Genomic DNA, 17,527 nt, shown 5'->3' with positions numbered 1-17,527 from the left:
TGGCTCCTATAAAAACATATAAAGACACATGAAACGGCTAATAATGCTAAGACATTTTCCTGCACTTTGTGTAACAATCTTATACACAGGTAATTATGAGAACCTATGTGTTGTTCCTACAATAACATATTTTTTTTTTAATTATATTTAAAGTATTTAGCATATTAAGCTAATAATTTTAAAAAAGTAATTATTTTATGTTTTTTTTTTGTCTCAAAACCTTAAAAAAAAATATATGACTCATCAACAAGATCAACAAATCAGCAGCAAGTTCAGCAACAACAACAACAACAGCAACAACCACAAACCCAACAACAAACGATAATTCAAGCCCAGCCACAAACTGTAACAATGCATCAAATTAGACAAGCATCTCCTGATACCGTACTTGGCCAGGTCAGATCTAAATAACTAATAAATACAGTTTATTTCCATGCTTAGTTTCTGTTGATATATAATAATTTCGTTGTTAATTTTTATGTTTTAGGTTTCACTACAACATCCCCTTCATATGCAAACAATTCAGCAGTTGTCGAGTTTACCTTCCCTTTCAAGTCCACCGCCTTTAGTTCACTTATCAACAGCTGGCGGACAATTACTACAAATACAACCAGATCAACTCGGACAATTAACACATCGAATAATACTGCAATCAAATGGACAACCTATTTTATGGCACAACAACAGTAAGAGTTTTCTTACGTAATAGAATAATATATTATTTGAGACAGGTGAGAAATAGGTTAATAGTTGTAATATATGCACTGGACAGGGAGAAAAAGGTTTGTTTGTTTTTTTTTTTTTTATATCTTCTTTCTCTTTATATATGCTTTAAACAATTGCTTTGAGCAATTCGTACTATTCTCTTTAATAAAATAATATATATTTTAATTGACTAAAACAAATTCTAGATATTTATATTTTGACCACTTGAAATACATTGTATTTCACATAAAAAGAAATAAGTAAAATTTAATAGAATTAATAAAAGGCTATTTTAATTTTTTTCAATTGCATTTAAAATAATAATGTTTATTATAAATCACGTTTAAATAAATATATATCATGACCACTTAAAATTATAGGCAATAATTAATATTGTTTCCCGCAAAGAAAACCATAAAGTTTGCATTTTTTTTATAAATATTGCACATTCCTGTATTGTTCTAATAATTTGCATAATTTTGTAATTGTAACCTCACGTTTATGATGAAGCTGATTGTGATTTTTCTGTAAACTACACTTTTAATTATTCTTTTTATATTGAACAAATTGATAATTGACCTATCGAATATTTTTTAAATAATTTTATTAATTCATTGTGGCTGGAATAGCCCATTCGATTAATACTTAAAAAATTATTCAACATACATATAACTTAATTGTAAATAATAAATAAATTAATTTTACGAATGAAAGTAAAGTAAAAAAAATAATTATAGAATAATTTTGATTGTAGTATTTATATTTGAAGAAATAGTTAATATAATATACATGATTATGAATCTAGATATACATATATATAAATTAATTATAAAAAGATATTAATAATTTTTATACTAATGATAGATTTATATAAACAAACCTTTCAGTTTTAAATTTAAAGGAAAAACATAATACAACATTTTTAATTATTTATTCTTTAAAAGAACATTTTTTAACTTTATTTAAATTACAAGAATTTTTTATCTTAAATTATAGCTGAACATAAATTAAATAATAATATTTATACTTTTTATGCAAAGTGGCAATATATATTTTACTGAATAATAAAAAATAAATTTCAATAACATTTTAACATATTGTTGTCATCAGCATTTATGATCTTACATATCATGATTATAAACAAATTTTGATTTAAGGATATTAAAAAAAAAATTAAAATTTTATTTTAAAAGATAATTTAAACCAGTTTTGGTCAAAAATTACCAAATAAATATTATACTTTAAGTATTTTTATCTTTTAAAGATTACTATTTTTTTTCAAAACTTGTAAATATGTACTTATGGTTATCAAAGGAACACATCACAGATTTTTTTATTATGCATTCTATTTAAGAGCATTGATTGATTGTAAGTGCAATAAATAGACCTCTTGTATATAATCAAAAAAATAAACAATTAATAAAAAAATATGTTTCATATAAAAAAATAATAATATATTTTGTCTGTGACGCGTTGCAGCTAGAAATATATTAGCGGTATTGGAGTTTGTTATCATTTATAGGAAATTCTTATCTTATGCGGATTGATAAAATTATTTTGACTGGTTTGTGTTAAAATATTTATTGTATAAACAAATATGTTTAAAACATTTCATTTTTAATGCGTGTTTTGGTCGTGCCGCATGAAATATTTTAGTGAAGAAAGTGTTGAGTGCTGATAAATAAAATATAATGAAATAATAGAATTTAAGTTAAATATTAGTACTCGGTAATATTTTTTAAATATATTTGAACAGCAATACTTTCCACCCGCGAATTCCGAGATGTATATGAATTTTGCCGGCATCCGAGTCGAAAGGGTTACAACTAGTGTGTGTTGTATGAATGTTTTAGAAGACGATTCACAGAGGTTGGTTTTCACTTCCTGATGATTAAATTATAGATAGTCGTTTGATAATATTTTATAAACCAAATAAATTATTTGTTCATAAAATAGAATTTGATCTAACAATACCAATTCAGTACCTGGCAGCCTGTCCCATACTGACAAAAAAACGTTCAGGTAGTTTTGTTATTGACTAGACTAACTTAGGTAGAATATAATTCGACAGATAGCATTGCACCCAATCATTATCATTATAAATTTATTCAAGAACATTACAAAGGAATATTTTATAAAATTATATAATAGTTTTGTAACAAAATTGTTAGTAGTCAATCATCTTTGTTAGTAGTGTACACATCATCTTTGCTAATTATTTGACATTTCAATTTTGTTTTGAAATATTGTTATTGGTGATTTGAGAATAAATTTCTTTTATTGAATGATAATTACTACAACTTATTTAAATATGAGTAATATAATAACCCAAAGACAAGAAAAAAGTAAAGATTATCTGCAAGGTGACTTTGAGGAGGCTTTTGAAGATCCTGTTATCCAAAAAGATCCAGAAGAGGATGACAATTTCATCTTTATAAAAAATGAAATAAAGATTGAAGAACCAGGAATAAATAACTGCGGTATGTGTGACGAAAATTTGTGCCTTAATTCAGAAACCAGAAGTAAATATTTTCTGCATGATGAATTTGAAGAAGCTTTTGAAGATCCAGAAGAAGAAGACAATTTAATCTTTATCAAAGACGAGATAAAGATTGAAGAACCAGAAATAAGTAACTGCGATATATGTGACGAAAATGTGTGCCTTAATTCAGAAACCAGAAGTAAAGATTTTTTGCATGGTGAATTTGAAAAGGCTTTTGAAGATCCTGTTATCAAACAAGATCCAGAAGATGAAGACAATTTAGTCTTCATAAAAGACGAGATAAAGATTGAGGAACCAGAAATAAGTAACTGTGATATGTGTGACGAGAATGTGTGTCTTAATTCAGAACCTTCTAAAAAAATTAAGAAAAATAAAAAAAAGGATAAGAAAGAATACAAATGTCCTTTCTGCAATAAAGTATTTAATGATCCTAGCAATTTCAATAGACATAAGAAAATTCACACAGGCTATTCGTATTCATTTGAGTGTAATATCTGTCACAAAAAATTTAAAACTCCGTATGCTCTTAAAGTACATTTAAGTCGTCATACTGGTGAAGGTTTGTATGAATGTAAAATTTGTGATAGAAGATTTTATGTACAATATGATCTTGATCTTCATGTACGATCTCATACCGGCGAACGCCCTTTTAAATGCCAAATCTGCGAAAAAAATTATATTTCTCAAAGTACATTGCGGAAACATCTTTTAGTTCATTCTGATGAAAGAAAACACAAATGTCCCAAATGCCCTGCTACATTTAAACGAGCTGATGGCTTGAAAGAACATTTTGATAGACAACATAAAAAACAATAATAATGCGAAGGAGACACGTTGCTCATCCCTGCATTGCGCCATAATACTACTATTGGGCTTGCGATACATATGTATTTCAATCTTAAATACTATACTTTATTTTATTTAAAATGAGTTTATTAGACGGTTTAAAAAAATCCAAACAAAATTTAAAACATTCTCAAACAAAAGTTACACAAGCTGATGGTACAAGTTACATAGAAAATTCTGAAGGAAATAAAACATTTCTCAAATCCGAATATGGTTTCGTGGTCGATACAAAACCCGACACAACTCCGGCAGAAGTGATGAACAATTTGTACGTGGGATCGCAAGATTGTGTGGATGTAAAAGTATTACAAAATTATAATATAAAATATATTCTGAGTGTTGGAATTCCGTTACCGAATATAAATTGGAATGATCTGTCGTACAAAATATCTTCAAAGTTTGTACCATGCTTAGATTTGCCGGAAACAAGATTATTAGACGTTTGTGAAGAATCAAATTTATTTTTAAAAACTTGCCTGAAGAATAATGATGGTGGAATTTTAGTTCATTGCAATGCTGGCGTATCAAGATCTGTTTCTGTAATTATTGGATATATTATGCTGGAATTAAATTATAGTTTTGAGGATGCTTATAAATTAATTAAGGCTGTTAGGCCTTGTAGTCAACCAAATCCTGGTTTCATTCAGCAGCTGAAATTGTTGAAATAATGGTAATTAGTTATAATATTTAAGCTAATGAATTTAGTGTTAAGAATATTTTATTTATGAAATATAATTCTTGATGAAAATTTTGATTGTTTTATTAAGTTTGATCAAGTTACTTTTCTTATTTTGTATAAGTTCTGGAAGTAATCATGTGCAAATTATAATCTTTATAATTATAATTTTAATTGAGAAATTAAATTATATTAACTAATTTATTTTTTATTACTAATTTTTTTAAAAAAACATTGCAATAATTTATATATGTATATATAATATATAATATTCTATAGTACTAATTGACTATCATTTATCAAGAAAAATTCTCCAAATTTTTATGTCATATATTTCTTTAGTTTAATCTATATAAAATACATATTTTTATATGTGAATTCAATTTTTTTTTTTTTTGCAAAACTTGATTTTATTCATAGTGTATACTATATAGTTTAAACTTATATTGGGAATGAAGAAAATAATTCAAGATTATCATTGTATTTATGGTTCAATATTTAAATTAGTGCTATTTTATCATATAAAATTATATAAATAATACAATTTGATTTAAATTTTTAGTAATAAGTTTAATTATATATTAAACATTGTTTCATAAAATATCGATTTCTGAAACGTTTCCATCTATTCTCAATTCCCAAATCCCAAAAGTTTTATGTTCAGCATCGGTTTCCGTCAATCAATAACATTCTTTGCACACATGTTGGAATTTGAGAGAAAAGACTACTTATTTCATACTCCCACTTTAGTATCCTGGAAATCTAGAATTTAGGACGGGCGCTTTGGGAATAATAATATTTATACACAGATTTAAAAAAATGTATTGGCAGGTGAGGGATTACTGGCCATTGTCAATTTTTTTAGATGTATAATTTAAAAATATTATTTTTCCTATCAAGACAAATTCACCTTTTCTGTTCCGCATCGCAAATTTTTGTATTAAATATACTTATAAATTATAATTACTATATAATTTGAAAAAGAAAGTAGAAAAATTGACGATGTTATCCATATGAAATCCAAAAAGCGGCCAGACATCATTTAATTTATTTTTAATTTTTTTATACTTTTTATTATTATTATTTATTTATTTAAGACCCATTTAAATTATACAATGGAATTAATATTTTATAATAGAACTCAAATTTTATATAATTTTTTGCTGAGATAAGTCTAAATTGCTTGCTTTTTAAAATCATGTACAGGAGAAAATTATTATAAAAATTTATTATAGGGTTGGATGTATAGGTTTATGCAGATTTTCGTTCCTTGAAACATAATCTTCCAGGCAAAAAATCCTTTTCTCGCTAATTATTTTGGAAAATTGTTATTCTTGTTTTTGCAGTAATTTTACTTATTGTAAATTGTCAGACAAAATTCCACTTATTGTAAATTGTCAAAATATGAATGAATTCTGAACACTTAAGGGTTAAGGGTAGTAAATTATTGCACATTTTGAAACAGTTAAATTTTTATTGCAATTAATACTGCTACATGAAAGATTTTTATCTTTTATCTTTAGATTTGAGTCTAGATTTAAAAGTTCTATCAATCAACTTGTGTTGTCGATATTTTGCGAATATTTATCCTCGAAGCTCTCCTTTTATTTGGATATTTGTGTGTTTGCAAGCAATCGGACGTGCAGTCCTTGGTCCTTGGTATTGGATGTTAAAATTCTACTACCTACCTCAAACGCACTCCAAAATCCGTATTACTTTATTGTACGGATTTTTTTCATCCTTTTCAAAAGAGACGCATGTGCTCATGTTTTCTTATGTCCTTACTTGAGGGACTAGATTTAGGACAGCTGTAAAATACTGCACTTAAAATCTATTTTCTAAAATCTAATTATTATTATTATTTATTTTATATTAATATTTTAATACATTTTTAAATAAATTTTATTATTAGTTATTAAAAACTTAATTGCTGAACAAATAACAATATTTTTTGATGACATTTTCCAATATGATTCAGGATAGCTGTAAAATACTACACTTAAAAACTATTTGACAAAAATCTAATTATTATGATTATTATTTTATATCAATATTAAAATAAATTTTTAAATAAATTATATAATTAGTTATTAAAAACTTAATAACTGTACAAATAACAATACTTTCTAATGTGATTTTACTATAGTAAAAAATTATAATCGAAAAATAAACTAAATTCTTAATAAGAAAATTGATTTTATTTCTATCTTGTTAATGTTGATAATTAACATAACTTTTCATTGCGTTTAATAATAATTTTTAATACAACTTTTGAGATAGAACATACTTTCAAATTGTATAAATCAATTATTAATTAATTAAATAAAATCAATTGTAGAGATAATATTGAATGTAAAAAGTAGATTTATTTTGCCCATATATAATGGCAAGTATAAGAGCATTTTTGCAAAACTATTCAGTGTTTATTGCAAGACTGTTAGATTTTAATAAAATTTAGAATGTAATATAAAGATTTTCTGAAAGTAAAATGAATTCAATAGTTATTACATGTGAAACACATGATCGAGCAACATATAGCAAGAAATTAAAAACTAAAATTCTTAATATTATTTATTTATAATGTTGTAAAGTAACTCTGAAACTTTTTTTTTGATTTTGGTCTCACTGTAAATTATATTTATATCATATCCTTTTACTTTCGGTATCAATTGATTAAGTTGTAAGAAATATTGAGTATAGAATTCTAATACATAATTTTTCCGTTTTTTACCCAACAATCAAAAGTGGAACAGTTTTCTAAGATTGTTATGATGATTTTCTAATAAATTGGCATTTATTTTTAGAAGGCAACCCAACGGTTGGCCTTAACTTTGTCTGTTATAATTTATTATAAATATTTCTAATAGTAAAAACATGTGATTTATTTTTGATGCAGCAAATATGTGACTTCTAAGGCTCTCATTGAAGAGTTTCCTAAACAAGCCACATTTGCGAACTCAGTTTTTGAATTCAAATACATCTCAATAGCTTATAGAATAATAAGATTCTGATTGCTATTAAATTTATTAATAAAAAAGTGATTTTAAAATTGCAATAAATAAATAATATAAAAATTGAGAAAAAATCCTAATAACCATCAATTCTGCGCAACTATAATTTTTAACTTTCTTTTCTTTTGTTTTTTTTTGTCAACAAAACTTTAAAGATTTTAAATATGAATAATATTTTTTTGAGAATATTTTAGGAAACAGGTAAAGTATAGTCGAAGCTATACAAGATCAATGTCCTTAACCTTGTGCTTCGGGTGCTGCATCTCGCCTCTTGTGGATGAGATCCAAGTTAGTTGCACATGAAAAGGAAAAGATGCGTGCTGCGTGCGCATACATACACAAATACACAAGATTCAGTTTTGTGTTGAGCCTGGCCATGGTTTTAAAACTGCCGATTGGGCGAATAACCGGCATCAGACTATGTACCTCACGTGGATTAAGAAGTATCACTTCTTATTTTGAAAAAAAGTCGAATTTTATACATTTTTGTATAAAAAAAAATTTAAAATTAATTTTTGTTAGAAATCACTATTAAATCTTCATAAAAAGACCAGCAGATTTAAAAAGATAAAATTATATTATATATCATTTCTAGCAAAAACTATAATGATTATTTATATAAAATCGATTGCAGATATCAATTGTAGAGATAATATTGAATGTTAAATGTAGATTTAATTTGTTCATATATTGTCGGAGGTACAAGAGTATTTTTTGCAAAATTATTAAGTGTTCATTCCAAGACTGTTATGATTTTAATGAAATTTATAACGTGATACACAGATTTTCTAAAAGTAGAATGAATTCAATCGTTATTACATGTGCAACACGTGATCGAGCAACATATAGCAAGATTTATAAAAAGATTTTCTAATTGGAGAAGACCTCTAACCAAATTCAATGTGAGCACATAAACTAATCTTTTTTGTTTATTGGTTTAAAATAATAATGCCAAAAATTCTTGGCGTTATATCACTAGTATCTTGATAAATATAATATAATTTAAAAAAAACTCTTTTTTACTATTTATCATAAAATATTGAACCTTTGATATAATAAAAAAAAGGAGATCCCTATTCTGTCTTGGTAATACAAGTTTCTCGATGAGGATAAAATTATATTTAGGACCTCTACACAAAATTCTATATGAGAACATAAACTTATAAAAATAGATCTTTTTCGTTTATTGTTTTAAAATAATAATACCAAAAATTCTTAGCTATATCACTAGTATCTTGATAAATATAATATAATTTAACAAAAAATGCATCACTTTTACTATTCATCACAAAATATTAAACCTTTGATATAACAAAATACAGGCGATCTCTATTCTGTCTTGGTAATACAAGTTTCCCGATAAGGATAAAATTATATTTAGAACTAAATCATTTATAACAAGGGATCTTCTAATTGGCGAAGAACTCTACATAAAAGTCTATATAAGAACATAAACTTATAAAAATAGTGATAATACTTATAAAAAATCTTTTTTGTTTATTGGTTTAAATTAATGATACCAAAAATTCTTAGCTATAGCACTAGTATTTTGATACATATTATATATCTTAAAAAAGGCATCATTTTTACTATTTATCACAAAATATTAAACCTTTCATATAGCAAAAAACATGAGTACCTTATTCTAATAATACTATGTTAGTATTATAAATTTCTCAAAGAGGAATTACTCTACAATTTTATTATTTAATACTTACACATAAATATTAAGAATTTAGCTTTTTTAATGTTTTGCCATATGTTGCTCGATCATGTGTTTCACGTGTAATAACTATTGAATTCACTTTACTTTTAGAAAATCTGTGTATCATATTCTAAATTTTATTAAAATCACAACAGTCTTACAGGTTCTATAAGCTTTTGGACTCAAAAATGTGTATATATACATTATTGAATATTACATTGTAAAATATATAATGTCCAGAATATTTTTTTGAAAGGCTAAAATAGGTCCTTGGAAATGCTAGCATTCTAATATATTTTATCTTAATATCCAGGCTCTGAACAGTTCGCGACAGAGAAAATTTTAAAATTATGTTTCAATAAGTTAAAAAGTTTATTATACATAACTTTATTAATGATTTTGTTATTGATTTTTATTATTGAAACATTTGTATGTAAAATATATTACAGGCATATAATATATATAGACGAAAGAAGAGTATAAGATGGGCTTATCATTTTTTACATGATTCGATAAGATACTTATATATTTTCGTATTTCTGCGTATGATTTATAATGTTCCCAAAATGGCAAAATTAAAACCCCAAATGAAGAATTTTTTTTCTAAAATTATGCCTCAGCATATTAAAAATATATTTCACATATATAATTTTATAAAAGATTTAAATGTGTGTAAAACATATGGCAGATATATAATTTATTCTAATTTATTAAAATATTATAAATAATTCTTGGTGTTGTATTTTTGTATGTTATTTATATTGATCACAGAGTCAAATTCAATAAACTAAAATAAACAACTAATTTACAATATTATTGTCGATATAAATAATGTTTTTTTATAATTATAGATACCATATTTGTAATTAATTAATCAATCACTATATTTTTTTAATTTATTGATTAATTTGTTTATATGAATTTTATAAACAAATAAAAAATTATTTATTTTTATTATATTGTCAGTAATATAATTTTAATATTAATTATTTTTATTATGTTGTCAGCAATGTAATTTTTTTGTTATAACCAACCGGAAATTGCACCGGAAAAACATCGCATAAAAGAAAACGAATTACTCCCGTTCTATCCATGCAGGCAGTACATAGTCAACGGCCGAGCCGTCGCCATTATCAATAATGGCTTCAAGGGCAAGCCTTGCGAACTAGTCAATAAACATCACAACATAACCTAAACGAAGTAGTGTAGTTATAATGTAAATTATTACGAATAAATAATGAAATGTAAATAAATAAATGTCGGATATTATTTTGTTATTGTTTTAAATGTAAATAAATGCGTTTTAAGTGTTGTGGAAGACAGTATATGCAGCTGGATTGCATGGAGAGAAACAGCTTAATTGTCAAATTTGTAAGTAGAGAAAATTATTTATTTATTTATTTTGAGGATAATTGATGGTTATAATTATAGCATTTGCTTAAATATTTATGCGAGTAGTATTTAATTTAGAGGTTATTTTGTTCTAAAAGTACATATATCAAAAAGCCGAGTAATGGCTGATTAGTCGGCACATAATGCAATAGTTATGAAACCATATTATCCTGACATATCTTTCGTTATTTCAGTTTAATATTTTCTATAAAAGAGTATTATATATTAGTTGAATGCTTAGTATATAATTTAGTTTCAATAATCACTTTTAATTCATTTATTAAAATCTGACAATATACTTGCTTCAGGATGACATTTTTTATACGTTTATAGAGACCACAAAAAAATGATTTAGACTTGTAAAAAATATTTAAATGGCGGAAAATAATTTTAACAATTACTTTCGTTTATAATTATGTATAAAAAACTAATCCTAATATAAAAACAAAAAAATATAAATAATTTTAGGTTAATCTGTCAATAGCTTGTTCTTGTTCTATTTGACATAAAAAATAATAATATTCAATACACACACACACACACACACACACATATATATATATATATATATATATATATCACTCTCATATTTATATTATTTTCTTTCTTATCAAAAAAATTTCTTTATCTCCGAATATTCAAAATTTTAAGATACTTGAAGTTTCGGAGTCACATGTCTCAAAATAGAGACATACTTTTTATATCTAATCCAGATAGCAGTAGAATTTTTCTAGCCAATATTATTAAAATAATTTTAATAGAAGTTCAGTTAGTATTTATTTGATATTTCTAAAGGCAGCTTGAAAATATTAATTGTTGTGGTTAAAAGACACCGATTTTGGGAAAATTTATTTGGATAAAAAATTCTTTTGTTTGTTGCTGTTGTTATTGAATTGAGGTAGATATTTATGATAAGCATTACATATTTAATTTAATCAATCTCATGAGATTGTTTTAAATTTTAAGAAGAACCTTAAGAAGAAATTGCTTTATATTATACCAGTTTTATAATTATCTTCTTCCTCTAATCGTTTCTGAAAAAGTAACAGAATTTTTGGTATTGATCCTGTTTTTGGGGAAATATTCCCCTTGGCATACCAAACATTCGGAAGGAATATTCGCTCTCCCTTCCGTGATCAACCTTTACTAAGCCCCACTGTTAGGAGAGGCGTGTTTTTTTCAACACCGAAGGACGAAATGTGAAATTTGATAGTATTGTTGATCCTTGAGAGATTACTTTCTTTTCTTCTATAATCTAGCAGAGATATTGTTAATTTGAAAAGAACCTGAAAAATACGATTTTTTGCAATCGTTTTTAAATATTTCATATAAATATTAAACTAGTTTATGAAAAATATATTTCACATTGAAACAAAATTTAAGATTTTCTATAATATTGAACTACGACTGTCAATGCCTCAAGCAACCACCGATCTTGGCGACCTATAGAATTTGGTTCACAAACAGAATGATTTTAAAATTTAATTTGTAGGTATATCGAAATACAAAATTTGATGCCTAAATATCTCCTGCAGCATATGATTGTTTCTATATGTGAACAAAACAATTTCAATCGAAAGTTCTCTTGTACCAATGCTATATAGTATCTATATATAGTATGGGTGCATGGCGTTGTGCCTTAAGGCAAATTGCTGGAAGTTCCCGTACCGTAATTAAAAATCTTGGTATGGAACCCAAAAAAATTTGCACAAAATGTGTACACATTAGTAAAATCTCTATAAAATATCTGATAATTTGACGTACATATGTCCAATAAACACTTTGGACCGCCAATTGACATTTTTTTATCTTATTTTTATTGAGAGTCCGTAACCGCTGGACCTGCCTTCCCAAAAAATTAATCAGTTCTTCATTCTTTTTTTGGATTATGAAAATCGGATGCTCCATTCTCTTAAAAACTGAGTTACCGTATTTGGCACTTTTTACCCGTATCTTCGAAACGGCTAGACCTGCTTTTTCCAAAAACTAATCAGCACGTCTCCTTCTCAATACGAATCGAATGTTTTTTGAATTATTCAAATCGGTTGATCGGTGTTCCTGAAACCGTGGACGAAATTTTGTATCCGCACACCCACATATACATCCATTTTTCTAAGGTATGCCAAAATATTCAGAAACCTTTGAAACGTAAAGATATATAAAAAATTTAATTTTCGATTTTTTTGCGATTACTGTAACTTACCTTACGGGAAGTTAAAAATACGATTTTTTGTAATCGTTTTTAAATTTTTCATGTAAGGATTAATCAATTTTAACTCATATTCCATTATTATTTATCATTTTATTTATTGAATGCATTTACATTCGATTACCTTTGTTTCTTTCAAGAGAAACTAAATTTTTAGTGGCACGTTAAATTTTATTTATACTACTGCGTTCTAAATTTTACAAGAAATAATTCTGATGATGATGAATTTAGTTCTGCTGTTAACTTAGTTCATGTTTTAAATTTTACAAACTTATTTTTCTCAAAATATTTATCTCTCAAAAATTGTTATTCATCTTACTATTCTATCTTATTATTGTAGTTAGTTGTTATGTTCCGAGGACTTAAGAAAATTGTTTTTTGGTGCAAATGCGAAACAAACCAGTTTTCTTTTGTGTTGGAAAGATTTCCACTATACTTCTTACAAAATTTCTATATGGGTTAAATGTTATATCTTATTATCAAAATCTTACTTAGGTAATCTCAATTTCTTTTGTTTCTATCTAAAGAAACTAAATTTATTGTAGCATACAATTTATTTATTTATAGCACGTAATTTTATACTACTTTTATATATGCGTTCTAAATTTTACAAGGTATAATTCTGATGATGATGAACTTAGTTCTGCTGTTAACTTAGTTCACATTTTAAATTTCACAAACTTATTTTTTTTTCGAAATATTTATCTTCTAAAAATTGTTATTCATCGTTGTTAATTATGTTTTGAGGACATATAAAAATTGTTTGTTCTGCAAATGCGAAACAAACCAGCTTTCTTTTTCTGCTGGAAAGATTTCCACTATTGCAAAAATATTCTAAACAAATATTCTATTTCAAATGCTATGGATTCAATGTTATATCTTATTATCAAAACCTTACATCTCTATATATAATATTCTATAATTTATGATTTTACGAACGCCAGTATTCATTTTCAACTCAACCCTAGAAATGCTTGCAAAATACATTGTCACGGTTTTTGAGGATTAGTTGTACAAAATCTGTACAAGTTTATTTTTCTACCTGAGTAAACTTCGTGAAAATTTTATGAATATGGGGTATTTACCAAACTGGTCAGGTACCTACCAATAAGCAAAAGCAATAATGTATACAATTTAAAATCATGTTTGACTTCTTGTGAGATTTCTTGCGAGATTTTTTAACTTCCCGTAGGGCAAGTTATAGTAATCGCAAAAAAATCGAAAATGAAAATTTTTATATATCTTTACGTTTCAGAGGTTTCTGAACATTTTGGCATACCTTAGAAAAAATGGATGTATGTGTGTGTGTGTGTGTGTGTGTGTGTGTGTGTGTGTGTGTATGTATGTATGTGCGTGTGTGTATGTATGTGCGGATACAAATTTTCGTCGACGATTTCGGGAACACAGATCAACCGATTTGAATAATTCAAAAAGCATTCGATTCGTATTGATAAGGAGACGTGCTGATTAGTTTTTGGCGAAGGCAGGTCCAGCCGTTCCAAAGATACGGGGCAAAAAGTGCCGAAAACGGTAACTCAGTTTTTAAGAGAACGGAGCGTCCGATTTTAATAATTCAAAAAACATTTTACTTGTATTGACAAGATGAAGAATTGATCAAATTTTCATGAAGGCAGGTCTAGCGGTTTCGGAGATCTAATGATAAAAGTAAAAAAAAATGCCATTTGGCGGTCAAAAATGATCATTAGACATATGCACATCAAATTATCAGATATTTTATAAAGATTTTAACAATAAGTATAATTTTTTTTTACATTTTTATGGGTTCCGTACCAATGCTTATCCGTTAGACGGCGGCGCGGCAGTTGCGCGCTTTGACATTTTGTCTCTATGCAGATAAAGCAGTACGATTGTAACAGCCAAAGTATGTAAACATTTTTTTTCCAAAAAAATTTTTTTTTTCAAAAAAAGTAATTTTTTGTCAAATTTATAGTTTCTCTCTAATTTTTTCGAAGTAAAATTTTTTCAAAAATGTTAATCGTTTTTAAAAAAATAATTTTTGGTACGGGAAGTTCCAGCAATTTGCCTTAAGGCACGATGCCTTAATTGCCTTAAGACAGAATTCCACTTACAGCTAGTTTTATTTTATAATGCACTTACTGTATGAAACAGACATTTTGAAGTATTCTTGCAGAGGTGATGTACAAGCTTTGCGTTGTAAGTCGTTTTTGAGATTGAACACTATTTAATTTTTATTTGAAATGAAATTAATTTCAAAGAAAACAGTGGAATTAACGAGTCTAATTCAAGAAGAAAATACCATTCGCACTTCAGTGTAGATGAATATGATATTTGGAAAAGTTACGCAATTAGATTGAAGATATTTTACTTGCTTGGGTGATGGGTTTTTATATACAACTTTCTGGAATCATCTTGGGTGATGGGTTTTTATATAAAAATTCTGGAATCATCGAATTTGGCATCAACAAACCTTATGAAACCGATTGTATTTGCCATTAAAGCAATTGAAGAAGTTGCAGTCCATAAAATTTTCAAGATTTCTACAGAATTTTTGAGATTTTTACTGAATTTAACTATATTTTACAGTTTCTATTAAAATTTTGTATTATTGAAATGCTGTAATAAAATTATAAAAATAACATAATCAATTGACTTGTTAATAGATATGAAATTAGTAAATCCAACCTAATAACGCCATATTTTTACGAATAAATCAATGTTGTGAGACTGAATAGACAGTATCAAAATTATCTGATTTTCAAATGTAGGAGGTGAAAAAGTTTGGAAACAATGCTGGGGTCTTCATTGCATGATAACATAATTTGGTGTGGTTGCAAGTGCAATATGTGAACTTATTTTAACTATTCCTTGTTACCAGTTTATTTCAGAATAACCAATATTTTGATGAGTCCTAGTGAGTCATCTACTTACACACCATTAGCCCTATAATGCCTTTCATGATATCGCCTTCATCCGCGTCCTCGACTTCTGTCGCCCCAACATCATATTTGTCGCCGCGCGACAAAGCCATCGCACCACCATCACATGCCAACTCCCTTAGCCAGAAGACACGACATTATGGAGATCTTTGCAGGTAAGATAAATCATACTTACGAAACTAGATTCAATTAAAGACGTTGCAGTATAATGGAAAACAAAAAGTTCTATTTTTTCCAGCCTTGAGTCCAGTTTACACGATGATTCTTCAATGCGTCTTGGATACTTTACCCATTCTTTACTGTCTAGTCATCAACAATCATCGCCTTTGACGCCTACAACAAATTCTCAATCAAATAGTACACCCTCATCATCCCCACATACAAGTACTACTTCTGTGGGAAGTTCTTCACTTGGCTCATCACTGTGTGAAGATCTTTCTTCATTATTACTTCTTGCACCTGGTAGTCCAAATGGAAAATTTGATGATAATTCTGAAGATGATGAATTCAGGTATTTATTTTTATAATTTTAAGTATAAATTTAAGTTTGTTATTCAATGAGTTAAACTTTAATAATGTTGTTTATTTTTAGATGTAGACGTCATGGAGAAAAGTTGCGATGCTACTGCGAAACTTGCTCTAGAAGAGTTTGCCAAGAATGTTCATTATGGGAACACAGAGATCATATTTGCCGACCGGTTTCATGTGAGAAATTATATGTCATACCAACCTTATGATCATTTAAAACATTTGAAGAACTTTATTTAATAAACACGACTCGTGACTCTATTTTGAATTACTTTTATTTTTGCAGCTTCTGTCGTGTCTGAACGCGCTCGTTCACATTTAATAGAATCAATAGATGTGGGTAGATTAGGGACAAAAATGATCAAAGGAAGAATTGATGATGCTGTAGCCGTTGCTAAAAGTACTGAAAGACAAGCTGCAGAAACATGTACTAGAATACGGAGGTTCGCTATAATTTTATTGACTTTCCTATTACGAATAAAAAGTTCAATATTATCATTTGCATTTATCCTTGTAGATTCTTCAAGCAACTAATCCAATCTACTGAAGAAAGAGAGCGTGAATTACTAGAACGCGTAGAGCGGTTGAAAAAACGCCGCATGGATGACTTGGCTGCTCAAATGGAATGGTTACGAGGTGCTTTGGCTGGTGTGGCAATGGCTGTTGATGACATGACGAAGGCTGTTGAACAGAACCAACAACGTGATGTACTTGATATCATGCTGGTGCATAGTAGAGCTCGGGAAGCTATCGATGAACATATGGCAACGTATCATAAAATTGAACCCAAAGAAGAATCACTTGTATTTGTTACCCCTAACTTTGAAGTGCTGCAGGATATCAGACATTTAGGTGAGTCGCTTATATTTATTTTTCATTTTTCTAAAGCAATTTAAATATTATTTTCTTATAGCTTCATACATTTTTAGTTATGCTATTTTTAAAATTTATTTTCTCGTATTATCATTTTTTACCATAAGTGAAAAATTATTATGTGTTTGATTAAACTAACTTGTATAGTATACAATTTTTAA

General features: G+C 27.1%; 4 protein-coding genes across 4 annotated transcripts; all 4 read left to right on the top strand.

Annotated features, from left to right (window-relative positions):
- Window positions 1-267: 267 nt before the first annotated feature.
- On the top strand, window positions 268-706 carry LOC113381171 (mediator of RNA polymerase II transcription subunit 15-like; the record flags this gene model as incomplete). Its single annotated transcript, XM_026620144.1, has 2 exons — window positions 268-396; window positions 488-706. Coding segments are annotated over 2 exons (348 nt in total), but the record flags the coding sequence as incomplete, so codon positions are not given.
- A 2,310-nt stretch (window positions 707-3,016) lies between these two features.
- Window positions 3,017-4,024, top strand: LOC113381170 (zinc finger protein 714-like). The gene has a single exon (XM_026620143.1). It carries the CDS (start codon window positions 3,017-3,019, stop codon window positions 4,022-4,024), a length of 1,008 nt encoding a protein of 335 aa, XP_026475928.1.
- A 110-nt stretch (window positions 4,025-4,134) lies between these two features.
- On the top strand, window positions 4,135-4,722 carry LOC113381169 (probable dual specificity protein phosphatase DDB_G0283417). The gene has a single exon (XM_026620142.1). The coding sequence runs from the start codon at window positions 4,135-4,137 to the stop codon at window positions 4,720-4,722; it is 588 nt and encodes a 195-aa protein (XP_026475927.1).
- A 5,915-nt stretch (window positions 4,723-10,637) lies between these two features.
- Window positions 10,638-17,345, top strand: LOC113381172 (protein wech-like; the record flags this gene model as incomplete). Its single annotated transcript, XM_026620146.1, has 6 exons — window positions 10,638-10,817; window positions 15,905-16,120; window positions 16,204-16,476; window positions 16,558-16,670; window positions 16,780-16,936; window positions 17,011-17,345. Coding segments are annotated over exons 2-6 (1,024 nt in total), but the record flags the coding sequence as incomplete, so codon positions are not given.
- Between the last annotated feature and the right edge of the window lie 182 nt (window positions 17,346-17,527).

The sequence above is a fragment of the Ctenocephalides felis genome, unplaced genomic scaffold (genome assembly GCF_003426905.1).
Source record: "Ctenocephalides felis isolate EL2017-DRISC unplaced genomic scaffold, ASM342690v1 CF-g0.4_SCAFFOLD_02643, whole genome shotgun sequence".
NCBI lineage: Eukaryota > Metazoa > Arthropoda > Insecta > Siphonaptera > Pulicidae > Ctenocephalides > Ctenocephalides felis.
Note: the sequence above shows the minus strand (reverse complement) of the source record. Positions and strands in the feature narration are given on the sequence as shown.